This window comes from Perognathus longimembris, chromosome 9 (genome assembly GCF_023159225.1).
Source record: "Perognathus longimembris pacificus isolate PPM17 chromosome 9, ASM2315922v1, whole genome shotgun sequence".
Lineage (NCBI taxonomy): Eukaryota > Metazoa > Chordata > Mammalia > Rodentia > Heteromyidae > Perognathus > Perognathus longimembris.
In genome coordinates, this window is record NC_063169.1 from 64,007,881 (window position 1) to 64,025,245 (window position 17,365).

General features: G+C 42.7%; 1 protein-coding gene across 1 annotated transcript in view; it reads right to left on the reverse strand.

Moving 5' to 3' along the window:
• Syne1 (spectrin repeat containing nuclear envelope protein 1) overlaps positions 1-17,365 on the reverse strand; it is a 367,506-nt gene that overhangs the window by 221,106 nt on the left and 129,035 nt on the right. The window contains 9 exon segments of the mRNA XM_048354307.1: positions 113-292; positions 2,433-3,061; positions 4,477-4,630; positions 6,882-7,048; positions 9,042-9,165; positions 9,517-9,704; positions 11,192-11,290; positions 12,025-12,252; positions 15,456-15,606. Coding sequence (XP_048210264.1) covers positions 113-292; positions 2,433-3,061; positions 4,477-4,630; positions 6,882-7,048; positions 9,042-9,165; positions 9,517-9,704; positions 11,192-11,290; positions 12,025-12,252; positions 15,456-15,606 — 1,920 coding nt within the window.

Below are 17,365 nucleotides of genomic sequence, written 5' to 3' on the forward strand. Positions count from 1 at the left end.
TCATGGTAAAAGCTTTTCAACTCTTGATTGTCTCAATCCAAAGTAAGAGGCAAAGTCCAATGTCACACAATTGCTAACAAGCCTTCCAGCCAACCCAGATATTGCAGCTTACTTTTCCTGAATGAGTTTTTTGGTGTCATCCCAGGTGACTTCTAAGCGGTTGATCTCCTTATCGACTTCAGGAGCAAAAGCTACATCTCTCTGGGCAATTTGCTTCGCTTTGTCTTTCAACCAGCACAGCTCATGCTCATGAGAATTCAGCTCGTCTTCTAGTTGATTAAACACTCTCAACCTGCCAATGAAAATGTGACTTGAGTGTAAATATTCTAAAGGAGTAAGCCTAAGAATCTAGAAGCAAACATCTAGACAATGAGAAAAATTTATAAAAATTGATTAGAGCCAGGCACTTCTGGCTCATGCTTATAATCATCGCTACTTAGGAGGCTGAGATCTGAGGATCAAGGTTCAAAGACAGCCCTTGAAGAAAAGTCCCTGTGAGACATTTATCTCCAATTAACCATTCAAAAACCAGAAGTGAAGCTGTAGCTCAAAGTGGTAGAGCACTAGCCCTGACCAAAAGAGCTCAGGGACAGGGCCCAGGCCCTGAGTTCAAGCCTTACAACCTTCAAAAAAGGATTATGACAATTGATGAAAAGGTAACTCTTAAAATCTGACTCAGAGTATGTCTGAGTAAACATGGAAAGTCACTGTCACCATTCACTCTTAACCTTCTACAAAGCTTGCCTTCTTTTCCCTTTAAGACTTCCAAGAGGCTAATTCTATATGCCAAGTAGATGAATTGTTACCACATGGTCTTTCATAAGGAACACTTTTCTGAGTTATGAGTCCAGCCCACACTAATAATTACATTTCACAATCAGAATTGCTTCCTCCAAAATTGTGATGCCTTTTCTAAGCTCTATGGAAAGCATCTGTTTTTAAAACTTAAATATCTTAAATTATTTTATTGAAGAGGGCACTATGAGAAAATGATCTGGCCTTTTGTCTCTAGTATAAAACTGTTCGAATATCTATGAGAAGCAGCCACAAGTAGCCTTCTGGCATGGTTTTAGAGCTTAGCTCCTGGAAGGAAGTGGCCGTGGGCAGTCTAAGTATGATCCCTACCTTACAGAACAGAGAGAGTTTGCCCCTAGGAGCTCAATGAGGTCTCAGCATGGGTGAGATTTCATAACCCCACCAAATCATTGCAAGAATGTCCTAGCTTCTTTTAGTGTTCCCTTGGTGTGTTCGGTGTTGGGAATACTGACGGGGCTTTTGAGCTCAGACTTGACTTTGTTGTCCAGCAGCTTTAGCCTGTCCTGAGCTGGCCAGAGGGGGGTCCTGGCACCCTCCAACATCAGTGATGCTGCCCACCTCCTCCAGCATAAGGCCCCATCTTTCCTTTCCAAATCACCTTCTTGTTATCCATTCCTTGTTAGAATAGTCCGATGGGGGGCTGGGAATATGGCCTAGTGGCAAGAGTGCTTGCCTCCTACACATGAAGCTCTCAGTTCGATTCCCCAGCACCACATATATGGAAAACGGCCAGAAGTGGCGCTGTGGCTCAGGTGGCAGAGTGCTAGCCTTGAGTGGGAAGAAGCCAGGGACGGTGCTCAGGCCCTGAGTCCAAGGCCCAGGACTGGCCAAAAAAAAAAAGAATAGTCTGATGGATGGATGGATGGATGGATGGATATTACACCCAAGGGGTGTAACCTCAGGAGCTTGGTCTGTAACCATCGGGTAGACTCCACTGTCACCTCATTAGTGCTTTGGCTCATGTGTGATTCTGATTAAAAAGGGACAACTGGAAATGGAGTTGTCAGGAACAACACGATTCTTACCAACTATGAACACCTTTGTAGGGCTGCATTTCCACTTTCTCTCTCCCAGGGGCTGAGAGTGGCCCTGAGAAGATGGAGGAGGAAGCTCTATTCTGAAGGAAAAAGGAGATCGAAAGGGAGGCTCCTGTATCAGGAAAGAGTCTCCCATGACCACTTGCCACTTTGCTCAGCTCCTCTCCGCAAGGGAGAACCTTTCCACCCCATTTTCTACCCTCTGACGACATCATCTACTAGCCACCAAAGTGTTTGATCCATTCTAAGGCAAGGATTTTACTGGCAGAACTTGTGTCTTTGCCTGCATTTTTGCTACAGAATTTGCCCCTTGGCAAGACATTGCTTCCACCTAATATGACCTGGGTGCTTTTATGTAGAACCCAGAGGTGTGCAATACCATCCTGAGGAAAAACTTTCTTAAGGAAGTGAGAAATTCTAGTACTTCTCAGGCAACAAAGCAGTCATTCATGTTATTGTCAACTTTTTAAAAAATGGCTATAGATAGTGCTATTCAAGTTTTGCACCAAAGTTAATCTCAGAGCAAATGAAAAATAGAGGAGACAACAAACTCCTCCCCTCCACCCCACTTTTTGATACCTCTGTTGCAGGGCTGGGCAGGTGGGTTCTTTTAATCGCTCCTTGTCTGTCCTTTCTTCGATATCTTCAATACTTTTCAGCAACTCTTCTTTCTGGTCTTGAAATGCCTTTTTCAATAAGGCCAGGGCATCTGCCTCACTCTGCTTGGTCCCCAGAAGGTTCTGGATCCTTTCTACTTCTAAGCAGAGCTGATCTGCTGCGGCTCTGCAGGAAGTCCTTTGCTCTAGGCTCCTGCTCTTCAGGTGGTATTGAGCCTTGGCAAGGACACCATCAAGGCTGAGGGCAGTGGATTCTAATGCTCTGACGTCTTGGATAGCGTCATTGAGGTCCTTTTTCAGTACATCTGACTGCTTCTTGTTCATGCTGCTGGTGGCTTCCACTGTTTGCCTTAGCCGGTGGAGAACTCCGGACAGCGAATTATGGCTCTGAAGGAATTCGGCCAGCTGGGACAGGGCATGCTGCCGCCTCTCCACAACCTGGTTGGCTTCCTGGAAGAGCTGGAAGCAGTCTTCTGCCTTTGCCTGGAGGAGGTGGAGATCCTCAACTCGGCCCAGAGACCCTAGCTTCTTCATGTGGCCCTGCAGACAATGAAGCTCTCCCTTTTTGTTCTGGATTTCTGCCACATGGTCCTGGAAGAGAAGACAGCTATTGCTTCCTCAGTTAAAGACACACATAGTCCACAGGCTGTTTGGTGTCAAGATTCATGTTGAAACTGCTTTGTTAAATGGCAACTCCTGTATACAACTACCTAAAGATATTTTTTAATGGTTTTTTTTTTTAAAGGATTCATGTTGAGTATTTCGGTGCGCTTAATATTTAAACCTCATCCACAGGGAATCTTCCAGAAACATTTGTCAAATTTCCCATTTTGCTCACCTACATAGTTCATCTTACATACAACTGGTTAAATTCATTTCAAATCTGACATCTGTTTTATTGGAAATGACATTCTAGAAATTCAACCAGCTCATGAAAAATCATGATCAAAATCCAGCAGAAAAAATTACCGAAAATCTGGACACAACTCCCATTTAAACAGGAAATTACTACCTTGATCACAAGGGCCTTGGGGAATGCCCTCAGTTTGATCAATAAACTTTAGACAGCTTCCTTCACACTCCCAAGTACCTGAGCTCTTTTTCCTTAGAACATTTACGTTCAGAAACTTGCAGTGGAAACCAGTTCCTGGACGCTCTAGGTGTAAATCTTTTAAAGTCTTTGGCCATTGTATAACTCAAGATTATCTTTTTTCAAGAACCCGAGAGCCACCAATGAACCACAATCAGCCCAAAGACAACATCTCTCTCACAAGCCTCTTTAGAGGAGAGGCAATTAATATTTTCCTGCATGTGTTCAAACTGCCTCAAGCTTGGAGGTGGAAGTTTGCTTTTCCATTCATAAAGCCAACTAGCTTGTTAAGTGTGTTAGGGAGTTTTTCTGTGCTATCTCAGCGTTTGAGGAGAAACATCTAATGTATAATATGTTTGGGGGACCAGGAAAGGCATGTTATGTATAATTTACAAATAACAGAAATAAGCCATGGGTTTTACATCACATTCTAGGTAAGAAAACTGTCATTCAGGAAAACTAATGTTAAAACACTGGGATTTGTATCAATTTCCAGTACTGGGCCAAAACAAATTTGAAAAGCTTACGATGGGCATTCTTATCACTTAGCATCAGGAATAATTTACCACGAGGAAGTAAGTTTCTTACTGCGCTTAACTATTTTATCTGGAGGGTTTTGGTTGTTGGTTATTTTAAGGCATCCCAGACATAGCCCATACTGGCCTCAAACTGCCCTTCATCATGTTTGAACCTTCCAAGTGGTGGGATTACAGGCATGCACTACCATACCCAGCTCTCTGAGTAGCCGTTTAATTTATCTGCATAACACATTGGCTGTACCCATAGGTTCAATCACTAAACCACCTTCATACACATCAAATTTTACATCACAGCTCAGTGAGTCTTAGAAATCCGCATCTCTTTGCAGTTCTTTTCTGAATAAGTTTTTCTTTGTTCTTCCAGGGACTCGCTTTACCTTATGCCGAGTGCGAGCCACTTGATGGTCCATTAGGCTTATCTCAGAAGTAGTCTGTAGTTCGTTGAGAAACGCCTTAATCCAGACAGAGAAGGAGAGCAGCAGATCATCAAACTGCCGGTGCTCAGCCACCACGGACTGAAGAAAGCTAATCCTGCAGGAGGAGACGAGACAGTTCAAACATCCCACGAGTGGAAAGAAAGGGTTGGTGTTATATTAGGGGAATAAAGTTTATCCCAGGGAAAAAGCAATGTTGCCTCGGGTAAACAGGCCCCACCTCCGGATGTTTGCAAATCCCAAAATGCTCTTTTTCCCACAAGTACCATCACGTGCTCCACCGTTCTCTGGCTCACTCCTTTCCTCCATACCACCTCACCTCACCTGACCCCTGTGTGCCCCTCACGTGTCTCACTAACATGGACACTCCTTGTCTCTGCCTGCAGATCCTCTCTTCAATTACCCAGCCTCCAACGCCGTCCAAAGCTGCTTGCCTCCTCCTGCTAACTTAACCTCGCTACCATCCACCCTTGAGATCCTGGGCCAACCTGGATCCTTGGTACCAGAGGATTCTGCCATGGTTCAACATCTTGGCAATTTCCTGTTTCAAGTGGGGAACACATGGTCTACCAGGGAACCAGCATGCGGTCGGCTTCTCCAGTGTCAGGTGCCACAGTTCTACCCCTTCTCCTCCCCCTCCCACTTTTGTCCCACAGGCTTTGCCCCTTTTGCCACCTCTGCCTATATTTCCTGTCATGGTACGGTCAGAGTCTGATTCTTATGCCACATCCGGGTCTTAATTAGGTCCCCTCTCTCCAGGGAGTCTTTATTAAATCTCACTGTCTGAAGATGCCTTCACCTGTGGCCCCTGCCACGGTGAATTATTTTCTTGTTTTCATAATAAGTAATAGTACTTAAGTCGTGTTCATTCATTGTTCACATATTTACCTCTGCCAGTTCCTCTGTAGCCCACCCGACCCTCCACAAAAGCAAGGATTGCAGCTGCTTTGATAACTACTGTAACCCCAAGAGACCAATCAAGAATTGACCAAGAACCAATCAGTGTTTGTGTAGCAAATAGTTTAGTTGACTGATAATAGACGGTTGAAGATCCCAGTATGATGTTAAAAATAACCTAAATCAGATAGTAACATTAATTACAATGATCTGTATCTAGAGTTTCAGTTTTTAAATCAACATTATCCTTACAGGAATAAATTATATTCTAAATGCCTTTACATGTTTGTGCTGTGTTAATGTTCTTGACTTTACCTCTGTAAAGAGAGTCTCTCTCTCTCTTTCTCTCTCCCTCTCTCTCTCTCTCTGTGTGTGCATGTTTCTACAACACTCTGTAATTGTCTCTATCACTGCTCACTGGTTTCCTTGTTGCCCTACAAGGATCTGTAAAACCCCTGATGTCAGGATTCACTTACTTTTGTGGCTTTTGTATTGCTGTGGTGCCTGGCACCCAGAAGGATTCCCCCAAAATAGTTGCTAAGAAACGCAGGCTCCACCCAAGAAGAGAGTGATTCTCAGACAGAGAAGAGGGCTCCAGTATTCCAGAAACTTAATAAATATTTACTGAATGAATGAACATTTAGAATGACCCGAGAAGTTAAATGCTTATCCTATATCATATTGCTAATTAGTGCCAATTTAAAGAGACAATTTGTTCCCTTTTTAGTTAGCAAGATTGAGATGCCAGTCATTCGTCATCTAGTTAATTAAAATTTAATCTACTTTTTGCCTCCATATAATGTAAAAACAATTTCCTGTACTTTTTCCAAAGACCTACATTGGAGTGGAATAGCAGGTGGATATAAAATGCCTGTGGTGGAAAAATGCCACCCATAGCATTTAGAGACCATTTTCTCTCATGGACAACAAGCAATTAAAAAATACTTTAGTAAGCCTACTCTCTTCAATATTATTGGTCTTGATGTTAAAACTAAACTTTTGAGGGCTGGGGATATAGCCTAGTGGCAAGAGTGCCTGCTTCGGATACACGAGGCCCTAGGTTCGATTCCCCAGCACCACATATACAGAAAACGGCCAGAAGCGGCGCTGTGGCTCAAGTGGCAGAGTGCTAGCCTTGAGCGGGAAGAAGCCAGGGACAGTGCTCAGGCCCTGAGTCCAAGGCCCAGGACTGGCCAAAAAAAAAAAAAAAAAAAAAAATTAAAAAAAAAAAAAAACCAAACTTTTGAGTTAAGGTTTATCACAATGCTCATCTTTCAGGACCTGTGTTCAACAGGTGACAGTTTTCGCCTCGGCTGTAATCATCTCCCAGATATCTGTGTTCCACAAAAGCTCACAAAGCTCTACTGCCTAAAAGCACGGGTCCCTTTCGAGAGCATAGCTCACCTCTGGAAAGACAAGTCAACAGCTTGAGAAGGTGTTTTCAGACCAACCTTTTGCTGACGATCTGTGGCAAGTCTCTCCACCTCTCATCCAGCTGTTCCAAGTTCAGCTTCATCATCTTCACATCCTCTTTGGAAGCTACCGAGAACAGGGATTCCTTCAACTGCAGAAGATTGCTGTAGAACGAAGCCTGGGACACAACTTCTGTCTGTATTGTCTGGAGAAAGCACAGCACAGCACATAGCTTAATCCAGCAGCACTGACCACAGAGAGCCGGGAGAGGTGGGCCCTTGGTGTCCAGAGGTTTTGCTCTCCTTCAGAATGGACGTCATTGGGCAAGAGAGAGGCTTTTGCTGTTTGATTTAGCAATGGAACTACCACCTTTCTAGGAAAATTTAAGTATTCTCGGAACCCGAATGATTTTTCTGAGTTATGAATTGGGCAAGTATGGAAGCAGTGGATTTCTTTTAGGATGAAGGAAACCAGGTAAGCAAAGGGACTCAAAGGAAGATGATTGTGGAACAGCACCAATGCATATCAAGCAGTAACAGCGACATGTTTCTAGGTACAGGAAATATGGGATCTCTCTCCTTCGAGACTGTATAATAACAAGCTGTGGGATTCCAGGATTACAAACACTCTTCGTTTTACTTGCATGAAACCAAACTAGGTTTTCTTTTTGCTTATTTTTAGTTGTATCTGGCAATGAACCTCTTAGATACTTCTGAGTATTCATGAAAGTGGTAGCTCCCTGCTCTCCAAACGGTGCTGAGTGAGAAGCTAGGCACACTTGAGTTTCCTTCCCTTACTCTGTTACTGACGCAACAGAGGAAGGAGTTCTCAGCCTTTGACCTTCAGGAACATCTGAGAAGCAGAGTCGGTCCTCATGCTGCCTCTGACACAGAGAAGAAGCAGCACAGGTCGCACAGCCAGGAGGAAGAGGCATGCCTGCCTTGGTAACTCCACAGTGCAGAGGTAGCTCAGCACAGGACAGGCTGTGTGCACGTGGTCATGACAGAGGCCCGAAGCCCTCGGTCCTCTTGCTCATCCAGCACTTATTTTCCACCCAGAGACATGTTGAAGCAGCATTTTCCAAACTCAGATATCTCCGAATCTTTGAATTGTTAAAGACAAGGAGTGACAACCTTGGCTCCTTGGCCACCTTACCCATGTTGATAGGGAATAGGGAGGGACTAGGCTAACAAGAGGGTCCTGTGTTATACTCAGGGCAGTGCCTGTCTATTCCTGAAGAGGGAATTCCTGGAAGTGTAAAACTGAGCACCCATGCTTCACAAACCAGAAAGTCTGGAGGATGAGAGCATCGCCTGGGGTTTTCTCAGAGTCTCTCAGGAAGGAAATCTGAAGATGGGTACCAGGTTAAGACGCTAGAGAGACCTCTACTGCCTAGAAAGTGCTGAGCTAAAAGAAGCTTGTTTCCTCTACAACCTATTCTGAAGAGTGGTGGTGAAGGGGGGGATCTAAATTGATTAAGCCTCTTCTGAGAAGCAATTTTACCCGTTGAATTTCCTGGGACAAACAGCATCACTTTAAGCAAGTTATTAATCACTACAAATCAGTAACATTGTCCATAGTTTCAACAATGCCTAAAAAATTGGCTTCTTCAAGGAGGCAATAAAACTCCTGCCTTCTTATCCATTATCAAGATGTGTGCTCATTCCTATTTTTATCTTTCGTGAAAGTAATAAATGCTGTTGAGTTTTTTCCTATATTATATGACTTTTTTTTAAAAAAAGAAAGACACATTTAGGAATCAAAACTGTTAGTACAAAACTGGAGAAAGTATAACTCCACCATCTCCAGGGACTGACTGACTGCCAATCCCATTTCATCAATGCATCTGTCTATCCTTTTTACATCTTCCCTGCCAGAGCAGTTTAATTCGCAAGTCAGAGCTCCTGGAGAACTGGGATTCCAGGAATGTGCCACCATGCCTAGCTTGTGTAAGCTACCTGATTTTCTAGCCCACCCCAAACATGACAAAGTTCTCTTTACCAGTCTTTTTGTCTCTCAGATCAGACTTGCTCTTCTCAAAACACCATGACAGTCATTATTATACTTCAGGGATCACAAAACCAAAGCAGAGGTTACGTGAGTCAGAGATTTCATGACTTCATTAGTTAGTTCTTACAAAGCAATGCGAAGGTAGCAAGAGATTTCCATTCCCCTACCTCACCCATCCTGGGACTTGCCTGTATCAGCTGAAGTTCACTCTCCACTTTGACTCTGTCTGCAGAAATATCCACTTCTGGGGAACTGGCTATGGCCTCACACCGCTCGACCCAGGTCAGAAAGGATGACAGCTCCTTCTCCAGCCTGCAGAAAGCAGAGAAAATAAACAGATCCCTCCAAAATGTCCACGTAAGAAGATGAGACCTCTTCCAGGTTGGAGGGTTCAGCCGCCATCCTAATGAACGTGTCAGCTCTTAGATGAGGAGGTGTCCAAATTCTGGCTCACTTCTGTGTATGCACTTGCCATGTGCTTTCATCCATGTAAAAGGTAAGAACCACAAATACACCCTGTCCCCTCTTAGGTGAAAATGAAGATCCTGATCTCTCCACAGTAGATTCACACAAGTTCCCGCGTTGCTCATCTGGGATAATGATTTGTTGTCACATAAAGAACAGTTTGTCCCACTCCATCACTCACGACAGAGCACTGCTCACCTCTGCCAGTGAGCCAGCAGGTCCTCCAGCGCGGCCTGTCTCTCCTTGGCCCTCCTCAGCGTGCCCTCATACCTCTGCTGGAGGGCTGCCGCCTCTTGCACCCATGAGTCACTGTTCACCATCCTCCGGGCACTGGCAGAGAAGGTGGTGATTGTGCTGCTCAGAGACTCCAGGGCCTGGCAGAGATCCTATGGAGAGGGAGAAGGGATACAGGATTGGCCCCTGGGTCGCGGGGTGCACGCGTGCCTCAAACCGGGGAAGTACTAGATCCCACGTCCGCGACGCTTTCTCCCACGCACACCTATGTAAAGTGGAATTTACAAAGTAGACACGGGAAGAAAATAGCAGGGGTATAAAAACAGGACAATTATAATCCTGCCGTGCAGTACCAGTTGGTTCAAATAATTTCAGAATTATTTCAAATGAGCAAATTATTTATTCCTGGAATTTCCATGGACATGAATGTGGGGGGGGGTGTGTGTGTGTGTGTGTGTGTGTGTGTGTGTGTGTGTGTGTGTGTGTGTGTGTGTGTGTGTGTGTGTGTGTATAAATACTCATTCTTGAACTCAGAGCCTCGTACTCTCCCTTAGCTTTGTCACTGAAGGCTGGTTGGTGTTCTACTATTTTTCTAATCATTTGGAAATCAGAGTCTCTCAGATTTGTCTGCCCTGGCTGGCAGTGAACTGGGATCCTTAAATCTCAGCCTCCTGAGTAGTTAGGATTACAAGCCTAAGCCAAGCACTCGTAGCAGCAGGTAATATTTTTTAAAGCAGTGGTTGACTGCAAGTAACTGACATTGCAGGACGCAAAGCCAGGTGAGAGAGACTACGGGAAACGAACACACAAGATGAACGACGAGATCTGTTTGGCGCTGAGATCCGTCGTCATAAAGCATCCCCCCTCAGCCATACGGACACCAATGGTAGTGACTGTGGTTTGTGCCATGATCTGTTATAAGGACACAGAGGTGGAAACCAGCCGTGAGACAGAGAAAGTCCCCTGCTACAGCTGCACCCCAGTGGCTCACGCCTGTAATCTTAGCTACTCCGGAGGCTGAGGTCTGAGGATCTCAGGTCAAAGCCAGCCCAGGCAGGAAAGCCTGTGAGACTCTCATCTCCAATTAACTACTATAAAGAAGGAAAAAAGCTGGAGGTGGAAGCGTGGCTTCAGTAGAAAAATGTTATAGCTTTGAGCAAAAAACGCTGAGGGATGCTAGGAACGGGTGGCACACACCTGTAATCCTAGCTACTCAGGAGGCTGAGACTTGAGAGTTTGAGTTCAAAACCAGCCTGAACAGACAAATCCGAGAGACTCTTTCATACGATGAACCATCAAAACACTGGAAGTGTAGGTGTTTCTCAAGAGATTGAGTGCCGGCTTTGAATGGAAAAAGCCACTGGGAAAACGTTATGCCCTGGTGTTCAAGCCCCAGTATTGGAACACCCAAAAAAAGCTTATTTTCATAAGCTTATATACAAATAGAAGATATACTCACTCCCTGTGTTATATGTGTTACATGAAGTGAGTACATCTGATCCACATATTTCCACAACAGACATCATAAATATCTCCAGTTTCCACTTGTCTAAAAATATTCGCTTGGCTTCCTTTTCAAGTAGGAGTTACCCCATTTTTGAGGGGATAAATAAACAGAAATGTTGATGCACACGCTTACCATCTGTTCTTGGAGGACTTTGTATGTTTCTGTGGCTGAGGAACATATTTTAACTGGCGCAGCAAGTCTCTCATCAAACTCAGACACAGATTGCCCCATCTGAAGGAATCAAGACATTCAATGATGTGAAAATTCACATCAAGGCAAAAGGCAAATTACTTACTTTTCATGGGTAATTGTCAATGTGAGGATAAAATGCATTTTAAAACAAACAAAAGCCATTCGGTACCACTCATTATCTGAAAGGAAAACTATCACTAAGACTCAGCCTGTGGGTGGTACACAAGTATAGACAGATGTATTAGCTGAAATGCAGTAGATTCAAGGGAGAACTCAAATGGTGTCATTCTTTAGAAAGACAAAGGCAGAGTAAAGCAAAATAAAACACCAGGACACAGGTACTCGAAAAGGGTGGGGCCAAGGGGAAAGAGATAGATGAATGAAGATGAGAAGAGGGAGAGATTGCACTCAAGAATCCAATATATATCCTACAAAATCAAGAAGAGTGAGGGAAGGGGTGGGTGGAGGAGGGATGGGTGAGAATGTTGAAAGGGGTGGAATTGATCAAAGTATATTGTATTCATGAACTGCTTTGTTAAGTGACAACGTTTCATACAACTACTTAAAGATTATTGTCTTTAAGGGATACCTCAAGATGCAAAACACACACACACACACACACACACACACAGACCAACTGAACATAATTTATCATGAACAAGTTGGTAGATGAGTGGCAAACAGTCTCTCATTATTCCCCTCTTCCTCCTGTGTGTTCTCTTTGGGCACAGGGTGAGCTGTGTATCACTGGTATTGCATGGGCCAATTCTCACCTTTCTAAGATTCTCTTCAAACTTCTGCTGCTGTGATAAGTGCCCCCGGATCGATTCCGCCAGGCACTGGGCATGCTCTCTGAGTTCCTCCCAGTACCTTCTTATCTGTGTCAACTTGGCTTTGATGCGAGCAGATTCTCCAGCGGTAATAAACTGAACAAAAGTCTGCACCTCTTCTTCCAACCCTGAAATGCTGCAGATCTGACTTTCTATTTCCTGAATTGTGTCCTAATATTGAAAACAAATAAACAAAGAAAAAGTGGGATGAGCAAGCTTGCTTTCCTGAGAAGGCAACACAATTATCTGCACGAAGGGGGAAAAGAAAAGAACCAATCATGAGAATGCTCCTAGCTGCACTAAATGTGCTCGGGTGGGTGTGAAGCAGTTACACACACCGTGTTTCCTGCCCTCCCCGGGGAGGGAGTGGTGTGCAGATAGTATTGGGGAATTCAAGGTGATGGAGGCTTCCTTCACTCACTGGATAGAAAAGAAACACAAGAAGTCTCTCCTTCTTATGGTGAAATTAGCAAAAAAAAAGGTGTCCTTGTATCTCTTGACACAGAGCTCTGCTTTCCTTATCCATTAAACGTTTTCATCCATCTGCTCTGGGGAAGCCATGTGTGTGCCAGGAACCCACAGAGACACTAATACTGCCATCATGTAATTGTTCCTAAAATAGAGTTGGGTATTTTCATTTTTCCACAAAACTCAAAGGGTTTCAGATTACATCCCCACATAAAGTCTATCTTTTTAAATATGCCATATGTTCTTTGTGCCAATGGCTCCCGAACAGACAGACCTGATACCCCAGCTCAGGGATGATGGCTAAGGTGGGATTGCCGGAGCCCCAAGGGATATGGGTTTCATGGATCTGGAATTCCATTGCTTTCTTCCTTGAACATCAATCCTCCAGGAAAAGCCTACGTACCTTCGTTTTAATTTGGAGGCAGAGCAGACATTATTTTTTAATATTAGCCAACTCCTGAGAAGCACTGAGAGCTACGAAGCATCTCTCTGTGTGTTTGGCCGTGTGTGGGATAAAGCTCCTAAACCGAGGACAAGATGGTTATCTGAGGCTTTGTCAAACCAATGCCCAGAAATTCATATCAAGTTTCAATGTAAAATAGTTAAATGTACAATCCTGTTTCTTTGGGAAAACTATACTTATTGACTCCTGTGTAGCGAGAAGTAAGTTGCATCTGGTTACTTGTCCAGTCCATATCACTTCTTTGAGTGGAAGGTCCTCATGGTGTAACTTATAGGCAATTGTTAGTTGAATGTTAGAATCTGTCTTCTCTGGAATTTATTATATTTTTAGAATAATTACTCCATAATCTCAATAAGTGTATGTGGTCTACTGCACACTAACAGTTGTCCTAAATGCTTGTGACATGTCAGCAAAATATTAGTTAAGAACTAAATTCTTAGCTTGTAAACTGATAGTGCTGTCCAGAAACTAATAGGTACAACCCATACAGTCATCCTGTTGGATTGTGGTCACAAAAGAAATTCTATGCAAGAGAAAAAGAGGCTTGAGGGCGAGTCCAGCCTACCTTCTTCTCATTGGTCAATAACAATTTGGAATAGCCTGTCATAATAATCACAAATGGCTTCAGGGCATTTCTTTTTTTCAGCAATACAAATACTTCATTAATTTTAATCCTAACATTGATCTAGGTTGAGCAGACTTCTCATGTTCCCATATTTTTCATATTTCCTGTAGTGCAGTCTTATGTTTACAAAGTAAACATGAATTTAGTAGTCCAATTCATTTGACCCCTAGTCCACCATTTACTTCCTCTGAATAGCTTCTTCTTGATACTCTTACTCCTTTCATACATTGTGCATCATTTTTAACGATGCCATTTTGGACATATTAAAATATATTTACAATCTGATGGTGAAAAAGTCCATAGTGGGGTATTTACATATTTAACAATACAAAACAACACCATCACAATTTTCCTGAAGAATCACAATGAGATGATGTTATATGTTAGATGCTCTGGAATAAAACTTAATATGAAAGTAAGTGATATTGAAAAGCATAGGTTAATTATTTTTAAAAGCACAGGTTAATTTTTGAAAAAAGAATGTTTCTGAGACAAAACTGTAGGTGCCATTTCTTTGAACTTCTTTCTTCCTATTCTATTTCTAAATTTCCTGTTTATTAGAATTTCATGAAAACAGTTAAAAGAGGAGTTTTCAAATTCTTTCCTTAAAGATGTAAACATTAAAACTATTCCACGAGGGCTGGGGATATGGCCTAGTGGCAAGAGAGCCTGCCTCGTATACATGAGGCCCTGGGTTTGGTTCCCCAGCACCACATATACAGAAAACGGCCAGAAGGGGCGCTGTGGCTCAAGTGGCAGAGTGCTAGCCTTGAGCAAAAAGAAGCCAGGGACAGTGCTCAGGCCCTGAGTCCAAGGCCCAGGACTGGCCAAAAAAAAAAAAAACAAAAACAACTATTCCATGAATATTCCTTAGGGGGAGATGAACAGGCCAGGCACAAGCCACCCTCCGCTGCCTGATGGCACAAGACGGATGACGAACAAGAGGACCGATCTGCACAGTGCATAATTTTAGCTATGTGCCCTCCCACCCTGTTTATTCTGAATCATCATGTTAAATATCTCCTCACCTTGCGATTTACGATGTTTAATAGAATAAAATGGCAAAGGGTTTCCTTCTTATAAAAATGAAGGAGCCCAGCTAGGAAAAAAACAAGTGGCTAAGAATTTGACAGTGAATTGTTTCCAAGAAAGAACAGTACTAATACTACAAGTTCAATTCTCACCCACCCATTTTCCTTAAATTGTTTGAAGGAAGGGTTAGCAGCAACCTCTCTAGGGGTTATTTTGGAACTGGGAGAGTTACCAGATCAGAATATCTCTTTACAAGCCCCAAGGTCGCCCATGAAGACAAAAGAGCCGAGTCTGATGGCTTCACCAGAAGAAACCCGATTTTCAAGCTCTTCTTGGTAGTTGGGAAGGGGGCTCACCACTAACACGTGAGGCACGCATGTAGAATGGTTATAACAAAAGATAATGGTAAATGTTGAATGAATTTTATGTTGTATAAATTAATTACAAGAGTACTCCATGGTAGGGGGCCGTGGATTCAAAATCAAGGAAAAGAATAATGCAACCAGAAAATATTTTAATGATATTGCACACAATATTGACTGGCAATGCATAAATCAGACAATATTAATACATAATTCCATCTCTAAAGAGTTACCCAGTATCAGGCAAGGCCTCTTAGCTTGGTATTTTGTGGAAGCTTAATTTTCATAGAGACACATAGCAATGAAAGAGTGTTTTACTCCCCCACCCACCCACCCCACGGGACCAAATACCTTCCGATGATACAAATGTAGGAAAGGAGTCCCTAAAAGCTAGACACAGATTGAAATGTGAGCAGGTCATCACCTTAATGTGGCTGATTTGCTTGTCCATGGGCGATGGCGAGGTTTCCAAGGCATTGAGTTCATGTTCTTTCTCAGATATCCAGATGGACAAGGTCTCAAAATTACTGCCAAAATGATCCCACTTGGTTTTCACCATTTCCATGGTTTTAATACTAAAATTAACCAAATGAAGTTAAGAATGCAGTATTTTCATAGAGAATAGCAAGACATTTTCCCCCTTAAGTCATCAGGTGAAAAGAGAGTAAAGGCAGGTGGGATTCTTTTGAAGCTGGAACAATTTGCACAGAAAGAAAAACACACACTTGGTCAGAGCAACTTGTTAAGCTCAGGTCTTCCTAACACTTCTGAGTGGGCACTTGACAAAGGAATATTAATGGGCTTCTAACAAAACTATGCCTGGTCCAGAGAGGTTTCAGTCAGTATAATCTAGTTAAATTATACACACGACCAATAGTTGCCAGGACTTATTTCAATAGAATACATCAGAATACATTCCAGCTTTTTAATAGTCCTGTTTTACGAACATGCTCCTCTTGCGCCCAAAGGAAAGATGCTATTGGAATGCTTTGTGAAAACACCTGGGAAATAGGGATGGTTTTTCTCAAGTGCATCTTTACGAATGAAGAGGGAACTGGGAGAGGAGTTCCCCATTGCCGGGCAGAACCGCTTCCATCTTTACAGCTAGGCATTGATCGACAATTTCTATTGCTTTCAGCTATTCATAGATGTCTTATGGTCCTGATTTCAAAAAAAAAAAAAAAACCACGAAAACCCTATCAACTCTCGTTCATGAGCACCCTGTTTTGAGACAACTTGGGTTGTATGTGTCACAAATTCAGTAAACAAAATTTCAACAATAGATTCTGTTTGTGATAGCTATATATTTAAGCAGCTGAATATGGCTTTCCATGAAAAAAAAAGAGACTACCAGTATCCTATTGAACTGATAAGGGCTTGGGTTAAGATGATATTATCAAAAGGCACTTGAAGACGTTGAGCAAAGCATAGTGGCACAAATTGATTGTCAAATTGTTAAGTAGTCCCATTTCCATTTTGTACCCACCGTGCTCAATGCTCTTAGAATAAGAAATGTAAGCTATGTTATATTGCAAGTTTTTAAATAAAATGAAGACTCAAGTGGATATTGTTAGTAGAAGCAGCTTCCTTTCTAAAAGACTTTTAAGTTTGGTCATTTCCATAAATTGAAGAGAATACTTAATATAAATTCTCCAAGTTTCAAGTCACAACTTTTTAAATAACATATTTAACAAATTTTAAAGTTGAGGCAAATATAAAATGTTAATTTCCAGGTGTTAGTAGTATTAAAAACGGATTTGACTTTCTCAAATCTAACTCAGAAATGATCTTATTTCTTAAGAATAGCAGGCTCTGTGTTTGATATGTCATTAAATAGAAATTTTAGCCATATATATTTTGAAGAAAATTGGCCGTGACCTCCTAAATGTGCATATAATGGGTTATCAATAGGTTACTTCTGCTTTACAGATAAACAAATATCAAATGCTTAAAAAAATAGTTTTTGGCTGGGTGTCTGTGGCTTATGCCTGTAAGCTACTCAGGAGGCTGAAATCTGAGGATCATGGTTCAAAGCTAGCCTAGGCAAGAAAGTCCATGAGACTCTTATCTCCAATTAACTACCAAAAAGCCAGCCATGGAATGTGACTCCAAGTGCTATCCTTGAGTAAAACAGGTCAGGGAGGGCTGGGAATATGGCCTAGTGGTAGAGTGCCTGCCTCATATATATGAAGCCCTGGGTTCGATTCCTCAGTACCACATATATAGAAAAAGCCAGAAGTGGCACTGTGGCTCAAGTGGTAGAGTGCTAGCCTTAAGCAAAAAGAAGCCAGGGACAGTGCTCAGGCCCTGAGTACAAGCCCCAGAACGGGCAAA